Raw genomic sequence first — 12,268 nt, 5'->3', positions numbered from 1 at the left:
TGCTCTCTGTCCCAGCTCACACCCTTCACAAATTAAAAGTAAAGTGTGACAACTGTGTGAAAGGAACAGGCATCAGTAGAAGTAGTGTAAACTTCCCTCTCACACTGAACATCCACAGAACAGTCAGGAGTAGTGCAACCTTTCAATTACATGCAAAACAGGCAGAAAAGAGGTAGCTGTGGTGTGAGCTTCCCTCACACGCAAAACAGGTACAGCATGGGCAGAAGCATTTCAAATTTACCTCTCAAAGGGGTCTAGAACTGACATCACAAAGTGTGGGCACATTCTTACCCCAGCAATGTATGTGGGCAGGTGCTGGGGACATGGGCCTGCTTCAGAGCCCTTATATCCATGTTAGACGCATCAAAGGATTGGTGCAGCATCCTTCTGTGAGGTTCTCGTGCCCCCAGCAGAGATTGGTGCCTGGGAGTGCAGTGGTGTGCTGGGAGTGCCCAGTTTAGAGCCTCCTTTCATGTCCTGAGCTCTTTTGTCATCTCTCAGGGCATATCTACAGGTCATCCAACACCTCACACTTCTTTGGCCCCTGTGAGTCCTTAACCTGCACCAATCCCACTGAAAATAGAGCACTATGGTTGACAGCATACGTCATCTGCTGGCACTCAGGGACCCTAAGCTTGCACTCACGATACTTTAGTCAGCTCTCTTAGACTCTCCCTTATCCAAAAGAGAATATTAGCCCGTCCTTAAAGACCTTCCCCCAAATCTGAGATATCCAAAGCTAGACTACAGCCAACTAAGATAGTCCTGGGGGGCGTGACCGGCAAGATGGATGACCGGCAGTGCCAAAGGGGAGCTCCCGGCCCTGCAATTACATCATTTAACATCCTGCTGCGCTACAGCATCGAATCCTCTGTAGGAGGGTACCACTGACTGCTTCTTCCAACGAGCCCACCTATGCCCATATGGGCAGCTGCATTGGTAGCGGGACCCCTGCAAAACATGTGGGACTCTCATGCTGTGGCCTACCGAGGGGGCACCCTGAAACCCCTGGCGGTGTGATGCTGGAGGTGGTGACTTGAGACTGACGTCTGGTGGGGAGATCGCAGAGAGCGGTGCCACTTCTTGATGACTGGAGGAGGCGGCCCACACTGATTGCTGATCACAGCTTTCCCTCTGGACTCGGGCCTTCCTGCCCGGCCCAGAGCGGAGCAGCAGGGACGCTACTGATGGAGTGTGACTGTAGGCGGCTTCTGCTGGGGCCCTTAGAGTTGGGGTGCATGCTCTGTTGTTGCTCTCCCCTGTCCCCGTGGCCTACCAGACCTTCCTAACCTGGGAGGGAGCGAGCCTGATGATGGGGGCCCGCACCGAAGCGGCTGGAGTGAGGGTGTAAGCCCTGACTGAGGGACAATGATTGCAATTGCTGGAGCCCTGATGCATGTGACATGCCTTCTACTGGGCCCATTGAGGTGTAGCAGTGAGAAGGAGATAGCGGAGACTACAGAGTGCAACTGAAGGCAACACAGAGGACAAGGGCCTGTGGAAGGGACTGGGTGCCTTATCCTTCATCTCCTCACACGAGGGCCTGATACGCCCTCTCCTGGTCAGTGGGAGGGACAGACACAGCAGTGATAGGCTGAGTTGCAGTGGCTGGTGGGCAGAACAAGATACTTAGAGCCTGGGACTGCGCTTGGGTTTTAGCGGCAGCCATGGCTGCTGAGGACGGTGATGATGCTGCAGGGAACAACACTGGGTGGTCAATGGGGCTGACAATCCGAGGATTGGCCTGTGTCCTGGAGGCTGGGACTGTGAGCTGCTTACTGGAAAGCCCCCAGTTGTCACTGCTGTGCCCGCTGACCTGGCTGTGGCTCGCCAGTCCCTGATGCTTGCGGCAGTGCTGCAACTCTGAGAGGGCCCCACGAGGTGGGTGAGCAGGGGTTATCCTGGTGTGTTGGACATCTCGCTGGATCAGTGGACCCAGAATACCCCTGCTGACAGGGGTCACAGTAACTGCCTTCTGGGGGGCAAGGTGGGTCTGAACACGATTGGCTCCCATCCCTCTCCTGGCAGCCAGCAGATGACATAGTGGTGCATGATCCAAGGCATTCACTTCGTTGGGTGTGGTGCACTGAGGCCCCTACGCTGGTCAAGTGCTGAGTAAAGTAAACCCTGCAGATGAAGATTGATCACTATGCGGGATCCAGTACGAAGAGTGGCCCGCCAGCAGTGAGTGGGAGGGGCTATGTAGCCCACAGGGCCCCATGGGCGCTCAGATCCTGGCGGCAATCGAGGCCCTCAGCGCCAATGTGCAGGCCAAGATAGACTCAGCATCTATGGAATTGAATCTGTTACGAGTTGACTTTCATAAGGTTGCTGAGAGATCCTTGGCAACAAGGCAGCATGTTCCAAAACGTCAGGAAGAAGTTAAAGCCCAGAGGTCCACAGTTGCTACTCTGATGATCTAAATGCAGCGGCTCGATATGCGAGCAGAGGATGCAGAGTCGCTCCCGATGCTACAATCTACGGTGTGCAAGATTTCCTCACCGTGCAGAGGTAACTACCCCAGAAGTGTTTCTTGAACAATAGCTCTGAAAAAAACTGGCAGAGTCTGACTTGTTGACTGTTGTTGTGGTGGAGCATGACCAAGGAACCTTGGCGCCACCCCTGCCATGGGGGTGGTCTGGTGTGGGAGCACTGAACAATGATAGCCAAGATCCTCAACTATAGGAACAGGGATTTTATACTACAGACAGTCCAATGGCTGTGGGAAATCCTCTTTAGAGGAATGAATCATTCAGGTTTTTCCAGATTAGGGAGTAAAATAAAAACAGAGTCATGGGATTAAAATACATGCTGTTATACCTCGCAAAACTGAAAGTCCTCCATGAAGGACGATCTCACTTCTTCATGATGCTAGAGGAGTATGGGACTGACTGGAAATTCGGGGGACAGCAGAATCCCAGTGCCTGGAGTTGGGGTTGCCCTCACTTGGCCACATAGCTCACAAAAGAGGGGAGCGGCGAAGACGTTCCTAGGCATCCGCAGGAGAGAGTCACGCTCGAACACCCGAGTAGTAGGCAGACAGGATGGCACACTGGATGTGGAATGGCAATGGATAGAGAAAGGAAGCAAGAGAGCTGGTTGACCCAGTCACTTCAGCAACATCTGCCGACAGTGGGTTGGAGGTCGTTGAGGATGCACCGGATCTGTCTGGCTGGTAGCCCCTGTGGTGGAATGGTGGCATTGGCCCCTGCTTCCGGTCTGGAAGCCTGAAGGGGATTTAGATGCTGCAGAATGGACTACGGAGTTGCATCTGCAGCTGCTGAATTGTAGAAAAATTGCCACTCCGCCCCTGCTGGAGACACAGTGAAACTCCTGTTGATGCATACCAGGGGCCTTGTTGTGTTGTTACATATGTCAGACTGCAGAGCAGTAGGTGAAGCGCCGCAATGGGTGATACTTATGTCACCCCTCTGCTTTTCTTCTTGTTGAGCTTATATCTCAACTCTCCTTTCTCTTACCATTCCCTTGGCTTCCCATTTGCTTTTCTCATTCCTAACTGGTGTGTTGAGCGGGTCAGGTGTGACGAATTAGGAGGGTTGGGAATCTAGAGAGGGGGTGGTGCAAGACCTTTGTTAAAGTTGTGAGTGGGGAAGCGAAGTGAAAGTCAATTAGGAGTCAGAGGTCTCTTGGGCTGGTCACCCGTGTATTGATTTTGAGGCACGACCCACCTCTGCGATATTACTTACGTGTTTAGGAGGAGAAGGTCTTTCCACTTCACACTATGGCAGTCACGCATACCTGATTTAGTGAGTACAAGGTAGGGGAGAGATTAAACTATGGGTGGGGAGACACAGTTTGAGTTTGCAAGTGTTTACCCGGTGTGGGGGTGAAGGGTGGGGCATTTGTTCAGTTTTGGTTTATGCATCATATCGATGTACAATCCCCTTCTGTGTGGTGCACAGGAGGGGTGAGTTGTCTATGGAAGCCTGAGCTGGGGGCATAGGGGAGGTCGGCTCAAAATAGTGGTTGGTGGGTAGCTCATATGGAGTGATAGCAGAACCCATGCGCATGATCACCTGAAACGTACGGGCCTGAACACTTTTGTCAAGGGCTACAAAGTAAATGCTTATTTGAGAATGTTGGGCAACCATATAGCACAGTTGCAAGAAACAAATTTGAAGGAAGAGGAGGAGCAGATATTGCAGAAAAAATGGAGGCCAGTTATTCTCTTCTACCTATTCAAGCTACTCCAGGGGGGTTTTGATATAGATGGACCCACAAATTTCATTTAGATTGGCTGGTTCTTTGCAGACGTTGAGGGTATTTATGTCCTGGTTCATGGGCTGCTGGATGGAGTGCAGGTATGTTTCCTAAAGGTGTACACCCTGAATGTGGGTGATGGGGAGTTCTTTATGTAGGGATGCCCATTATGTGGACAGGTGATTACAATTGTGTGCTTGATGGTCACGCTGCCTTAATGGAGACCAAACCATGAATGACTGTTAGGGTTAGAGAGTCAATGGACTGGCTGAATTGCAAAGATATCTGGTGAGAGCTCCACCTGAACATGGAGGAGCTCTCCTGTTTTACTCCTGCTGCAGAGCATACAGCCATCAAGATACATTTTTGATGTCTGATGACAGCACAACCAAGGTACTGGGAGCCTAGGATTTGGTGCAATTCCTATTGGCGCATGGACCATTATTGTTGGAATATGGATTGGAGAGACACTACCCCAGAATCCCATTGTGGTGGCTTCACATTGAGCCACTGGGGAATCCAATTTAGACAGAAGATCTGAACAGTGTTGCAGGGGTATTTCAATATCAATTGGAACTCTACCCTGCTGAAGAGTACAGAATGGGATGCACTGAAAGTACTAGTGAGGGGAGAAAGCCTATCTCGGGTCTGCGGCACTAGAAGGAGGCTGGAAATGGACCAGCTACAAGGAGAGTTGGAACTAACCAGCCAGGAACAATGAGAGAGAAGCCAGGGAGCAGTAGACGATGCTCTAATAACATCATACCGCATGAATATATGGGACAGGTTAAACCAATTCACCAGGAGGGGCTACCGATAATGACTGCACTGGTAGGGGGATAAATACAGTTGATTGCTGGCATGGCTGCTTAAGGGAGAAAGACCCCCCCAGCTGATTCTATTGTTGACCCAGTCAGACAGAACTAAGTTGGCTGGACAGACAGGCATTAATTCTCAGTTGAGAGACAACCTAGTGGGGGGGTGTGAGGCACTGACAGTAGACACATGCCAAGAGACAGAGGCGTTCCTTGACAGGGTAGTGGTCCCCCGGCTAACTAAGACGCAGCAAGAGGGAGTAGAGGGGGAGATCCGGGAGGAAGAGCTGCGTGCAGCCCTACGAGATATGACCCATGGTAAATATTTGGGACCAAATGACCTGCCGGTGGACTACTATCAGAACTATTCCTATTCACTGGTCAGCAGGCTACTGGAGATGATCCTAGAGGACAAGCACCGAGGCACACTGCCAGCACCGATGTGCGAAGCTCTCATTGTGATGACCCCTAAGCCGTATAACGATCTGGTAGATCAAGGGTCTTATACACCACTCGCTATGTTGAGCATGGATACGAAGATCCTTTCAAAGATACTAGCCACAAGGCTGCAGCAGGTTGTGTCGAGCCTGATGATCAATGTGGGTTTATGTCAGAGAGGGGGTACCCATGAATTTAGGGTGACTGTCCCACATGATGCACTCTGTTCAGGGGAAGTACTTGAAAGCAGCACTAGTGGCATTGGACATTAAGAAGGCGTTCAACACCCTGGGATGGGAGTACTTGTGGGAAGTGTTGAGGCTTATGGGAGTCAGACCAGAATTTTTATGCTGGGTGCATCTTCTGTACGCCGAGCCCATTGCGCGGGTGTGGACGGGAAGGATAGTGTCTGAGGTTTTCCATGTAGAGAGGGGCACAAGTCAGGGATGCCCCCTAACTCCGCTCCTCTTTGCTCTGGAAATGGAGCCACTGGCGGTGTGTTTACGGCAGGAACTAGGGGGCTATAGTGCATACTGTATCGATGTATGCTGATGGCACCCTCCTTTACATGTGCAGGATGGGAGACTCGATACCGGTATTGCTGGGGGTATTGGAGAACTTTGGCAGACTGCCTGGATTGCGCAGCAATAGACTCTCCTTTTACTGTTGGCAGGCCTAGTGGAGCCTCTGGAGTCTGAACTCCCCAAAATGGGTCTGCCCTGAGAAATTGAAACATTCCAAACCTGGGTATACAATTAGCCGACGGCCCCAATATGACCTTAATATGGGAGGGTGATCGACAGTTTATGAGACTCCATTCAGTTCTGGAGTAGGATACCAGTCTCAGTGATGGGTAGGGTAGCCCTGAGCAAAATGGTTCTTGGCCGGTAAGAGGAGCAGAGTCAAGTTAAATATCCTGAAACTTGACCCTGAAGAGGGCAGGCTAGGGCTCCCAGATTTGCAGCTTTATTATAAGGCTGGACTCCTGCAGTACGCGGCATTGTGGTGGGCAGATGCCACCAATAGTAAAACGTCTGCTGGCTGGTCTGGTGGATAACAGTGTTCACTCCAGGCTGCTGATGTGTGGCACCAGGGTGCCAGCAGACTGCCCTCATATTGTGCGACAGGTGGCATGGTCTTAGAGCTGGCAGTAAATGCTGTATGCCCGGCTTCTCCATATCTGGTGGTTGAAGCAATTCCAGCATGTGCAGTCCCTGATGGATGACTCGGTGACTGGCGGATGGCTGCCAGAGGGCAGGAGATATATGCCTGAATGGCACCTTTGTTAATACTCTGTTCCAGGATGTGCTGGGACAGTTTCTACAGTATGTCAAGCTTTCCAACATGGCTCGGGGGATCTGGTTGCCCTTTCTGGAGGAGCCGGAGTAAACCCATAAATCTAACATACTGCTCAATCCGGGCACCAGCAGAGGTCTCATTTCCCAAATGTATGTTGAACTTTTGTTTTGTGATGTTACTGAAGGCTGATAGACACATAGATAGATGGCCTGCGCGTAATTAGTTTGTCAGCAGACCTGGAATACCCTCTCAGGAAGGCAGAGTGGAAGCGTGTATGTGCGCAGGTGAAATACGCTGCTAGTAATGGCCACTTTAAACTCACGCAGTTTTATTACCTCTCTTACCTCATGCTGCAGCGTTTACATAGGATTTTCCCAGATCACGCAGATAGATGCCCTTGATATAGTGTGTCCCCGGCACATTTCCCCCCCATATGACAGAGCTGTCAACAGTTGGAGGACTACTGGGCTGGAGAGGTGAAGATGCTCAAGGAGCTCACGCGAACCAGGTTGGAGAGAACAGCGCGTCATTGCCTGCTCGGGCTTCTGGCACTCCCTAAAACAGGGAGGGATGAGATACAGATTTGCGCTGCTCGGGCTGGTATTGGCCCGGAGACACATAGCGATACATTAGATTAATCCTACTATCCCCGCCAAGGCATTAATGTCTGTCGGATCTGCATGGGTGGTATGTGGCAGAGGAGTGTAGACTAGGAAGAGTGCAGACATATGGAAATGAGGAATGAGAACTGGAAACATGGGGCCGGGGGGATGGTGGTGCAACTGGAGGAAATAGATGAAATGAGTGAAGGGTTCAAACGGTTGGCCCCTGAGGTGGAAATGGAGCCTCCTTAGATGAGAGCGGGTGCAGGAACCAAATGCACACACTGAGTGGTTGCATCCTCTCCCTACTTTCTCCAGGGGTAGGGACTGGTGAAGTAGGCGTAAATTGGGCCTTGGTGTCCAGTCTGGGCCTACTTTAAAGTGTAGAAGATGATGGCGATATATGGGTCAATGACTCAGCCAGGAGACGGCTGGTCGGGTTATCTCATAGACTATGTGGTTCTAAATATGTGTGCATCTCGAATGATGCTGCATTGTTCAGTTGTATTTTATGTTTCTTGTATTCTAACATAAACAAGTTTAAAAAAAATAAAACTTCAAGATAGTCCTTAGACACCCTCAGAGAGACTCTCGCTGATTCCCAAGTGATTCTCAGAAGACCTAAGAAGCCAACCATCAACCATCAGAAACAGTAAGTTGGTACGCAGATCCTTCACTGACATCATATGCCTGCAAATGAACTCCAGACCCACTCTGCATGTGCTCGACCCATTCTGTCAGTGCACTCGTAGAGTGGATAGGGACGTTCACAGTCTGCAATTAAAGAGAGGTCAGGGAGCTCCTTTTGTTACACTAATTTCTTCTTTGCTGTTTGACACCCTGAAGCACAACAGGGGTTGCACAGATGGTAATTTCCCGTGGGTATTGCACCCACCCAGAAATGTCCAAGCTCCCTCGCAATATACCCCACATTTGAAGACCACTGTACTAGATTGACCACAAACTTACTTCAACTGCAGGAGTTTTATTGCTGCACCCTTCCAAAATGTCAGCTGTGAGAAGGAAGACAATATTACGTTGCGACGGTCTCCATATATGTGCACAAGCAAATGTACTTGTTAAAGGCTGATCTTGCCTGAGCTGGATCTTGCCTTAGCTGGATTTCTAGTTTTCATGGTGCAAGGATAGGATCTGCGTTTTTCCCCACCAACCAGCCTGACAATTTGTCAGTATGCAAGAAGGGTCATTATCCAGACAGTGATCTGGTACCTTTAAGAAAAAACCTACTGGCAGGAAAAGTCTCAGAATAAATTTTCTGGAAGACAGAATTTTGTACAAAGTCAAAGGAAGGAATCACCAACCAAACAACAATGTGAGTGACAGAGCTAGAGTAGCAGAGAAGTTGTGACACTCTGTATTACTGGTTTAGATTCCCTTTATCTTCTGAATAGGAAATGACCAGAAGGAAATTGGGTAAAATTACAGAAAATAAATATTCTGTGCTCAGAGATTTGTATGACATTATTTGCCCACAGAGGGCACGGCTTAGCTTTCTACAAGTAGCAGTAAGGAGGCAGCCCAACAGAGAGCACACCCCTACACGAAACCAAAGACCTGCCAAGCCCTGCAGGTAGGTCCAACTCTATGTAGGGGGCCAGCTTGGAAATCATAGGCTGCAAAGGGAGGTGATGGTAAAGTCTTGGCCCTGAAGCACTATTACAATGCGCACTCAGCTACCCCGAGTCCTCCTCAAGAAGTAGGATACGTGACTGCAGATGCCTGCCGATAACCTGTCATGGATCTTGGCAAAACAACAGTGCTGGGCGGACCAAAGGCTGAAATGTGTGTGTCCGCAGACACCTGTTATAAGAATCGTTTCACTACAGTTGAAGGCCATGTAGATGCTGATGCTGAAGGCCCACGTTAAACAGGAACAAAGCCTTGGGGACTCCTGCAGCATAAAGGCACATGTTGAGTCTGACGCCAAATCAGGACAGTGGCATGCTGACACCATGCTGCTAGAGAGTTGCAGCCTCTTGGGTAAGACTGCTGCTGGTTCCAGAGAAACATTCCAATACTGGTGGCGCATCCCTCCCCCACACACTCCCTAACAGATATGTACAAGTCAGCATTCAATCACAACTCCCTTAGAGCAGTGTTGATTTTCCAGGGACCCTCCCATTAAACATCTGGAGGTGGAAAACACCACATGCAAATTATATTATTGTGTTACGATCGCCGAATTCACTGGTGCCTAGTTTATGGACCTAAAATGGATACATGCTATGTGAACCCGGCCACAAAGATACCCTACTGTCTCAACTCAGTTGGATCCTGGGCACAAGTAGATGTTTGTCAAAGTCTTTCAATCATAACTATTTGTAACTAGTCCATGTAAAAGGAAAAAAACAATCATATGTCACAAAGGAATTTCCTGTAAAATAGTAATCATCTTTAAACAAGCTGCAGTAGTTTCTCCTTCAGTTCACCTATGGGTATATCAACTCAGAATAAGAAGTAGCAGCTTCTTGTGACAATGGTAGATGTTGCAGACTCTTCTATAAAGGGGGGTTAATCCAGTAATACCAGGTCAAATATATGATCCCTGCCTCAACACAAATTAAAAATACAATAATACAAATGATAAGAACTAACACATTTCGTAGCATAACTAAGAGAAATGTAAAACACTGACCTAGAAACGAAACCCAGCAGCTGCAGACTCTCGGATGCACTGGATGGCAAAGGGTTGAGCAGGTCTCTCATCCGCACGGACCCCGCAATTCCAATCCCAACAACCACAACGCCAAACATGTTGCTAATCCTGCAGCAGAAAATAATATTTGGCTTTCTGAACTGTATAGCTAAAACGTATGTCATGCATTTGTTTATTTCGATTAAAAACCATAAACAATGAAACAATACATGTATGCGATCTAGTTAATTATATTAGTCATTTCAATAAATGGATAGCTGTATCACTCTTAGCAATATGCAACAAAAGGAAAAAATAAGAAAATGCATAATATTTTTTTCCTGCTCTGTCCACACAGGTACATAGTAGTCAAGCTATAGGCCCATTATTTCATCTTTGTACTGCATTTATTAGAAGAGTGAGTAAATTTAAGTGCAATTTTGTAATCAGGATTTTATCTTCTGGAAGATACAATATTTAAATACTTCCCACTTTAGTAGACTATTACATTTTGCTGGATTTAACACAATTTACTGAAGTACAATCAGATGGTTTAACTACAAGTACTGCTTTATTCAATTAGATTCGGTTCTCATAAGCTCCTTACCTTGGGAAAACCTCCACATCTATGCCCTTTGCCACATAATCTTTCGTCGGACTTCAACACAGACCCTACCCATTTTCGTACCACCACTACAAATTGCGCCAATATTTTGTATCACTGCCAGGGTTACTTTTATAGTTTGCTTAACCCAAGACAATTGTTCATTGAACCTCATCCCTAAATAATCATAAGAATGAACTTTTTCAATTGGTCCAAGTCTCAAAAAGGACTTTTATTTGATTGCCCCATCCACCCACCTTCCAACGCTTTCTATTTGGATACATTAATCCTCAGACATTTTTTTCATTAATTCTTCAAACAGGATTAATAGTCCCTGAAATGCCTTTCCTGTTTTGGCCATTAAAACCACAACATCTGGAACTAACAGCATAGGAATATTATTTTTGCCCATCTTTGGGATGTCTTGTACAGAAAAAGGGGCATACGACATTAACATTGAAGTGCCACTGGTACACAACCTAGACACACACAGCTGTGATACCTAGTCCTTCCCCCTCCATTTCCTACTTTGACTGTTGTAACATTCCCTTCATTTAACAGCATCAGACAATGTCACAATCCCTTCTTAATACCCGGACCATCTAAAGTATGCTAAAGATCATTTTTATTAACAGCATCAAAAGCTATTTTAAGATCAACATTGGAAAGCAAGTTTTGACACTACTGCCAGGAATAACTTGTGGGAGCAGTTGAAAACCAAATGAGTGTTTAGTGGTATTTTTTGGTTTTGAAACCATACTGAAATGGAGTTATAATGCCTTTATCTTCCACCCATTCCTAAATTCTACCCCGGAGCAGTATACTCTGTTTTTTTTAATATACTAGGTACAGTTTGAGTCAGATCAATAACTTAATTGGAAGATGATTTTTTGTATGCCAGGTGCCCATATATCTGGTAGGTTCTTAGTTAACTATGAGGAAAATATAACCAGGGCCTGCTGTCTTTCCATTGCTTCGCTTCCTATTTTCATCAGCAAATATGCCAGTGAAAGTTATTGTTACTTGGCATTGTGCATCATTTTCATTTCCCGCCACCAGAGTCTCATCCACCAGTCATTCAATTCTTTTTATAAAGAGGGCAAAACATGAACATTGCTCAGATGCTCAAAAAATATACTCCTACCACGCTTCTTGCTCGTTGGAACCAATTGTAAAAATCGCCACAATCTCCTCAAGTCCTTACCATATGCTGCATCAATTCCAATTTCGATTTCTCCTTATCTATTCCCTTTTTTGCATTTTATTAGTTCTTTATATTGACTGACTGACTTATTTATTAAGCGCGGTATTGCCGAGGCGTCTTGGCGCTGAGGTGTGTGCAGGTAGTGCATCATTGGCAGAACTAAGTTTTTGCAAAAAGCCAGATTTTCAACGTTTTCCAAAATAGAGTTCTGTGTAGGGAGGGAGTTCCAAAGCTTAGCTGCTTGGAGCGAGAAGCCTTTCCCTCCCCATCTGACTCTTCTTATCTTTGGGAGACATACCAACCCCATATTTCCAGACCTAAGAGAGCGAGCTGGTACCTACTGGGGGAAGAGGAGCCTAAGAACTGCCGCTCTTCCTCCATATAGAGGTTTGTGCACCAAGCAGAGGGCCTTGAAGTCCACTCGTCGTC

The 12,268-nt window shown here is 47.5% G+C and overlaps 1 protein-coding gene across 2 annotated transcripts in view; it reads right to left on the bottom strand.

Moving 5' to 3' along the window:
* The window catches only part of LOC146823273 (biliverdin reductase A-like), a 245,864-nt gene that overhangs the window by 91,673 nt on the left and 141,923 nt on the right, over positions 1-12,268 (bottom strand). The window contains exon 2 of one of the 2 annotated variants that reach the window (XM_085607623.1): positions 10,032-10,160. In XM_085607623.1, coding sequence (XP_085463749.1) covers positions 10,032-10,150 — 119 coding nt within the window. In that variant the 5' untranslated portion in view covers positions 10,151-10,160. Of the gene's footprint in view, positions 1-10,031; positions 10,163-12,268 lie in introns of those variants that run through there. The other variant, XM_085607624.1, reaches the window with a different exon arrangement.

The sequence above is a fragment of the Triturus cristatus genome, chromosome 5_2 (assembly GCF_964204655.1).
Source record: "Triturus cristatus chromosome 5_2, aTriCri1.1, whole genome shotgun sequence".
Lineage (NCBI taxonomy): Eukaryota > Metazoa > Chordata > Amphibia > Caudata > Salamandridae > Triturus > Triturus cristatus.
The sequence above is the reverse complement of the archived record's forward strand: the minus strand, read 5'-3'. Positions and strand labels throughout refer to the sequence as shown.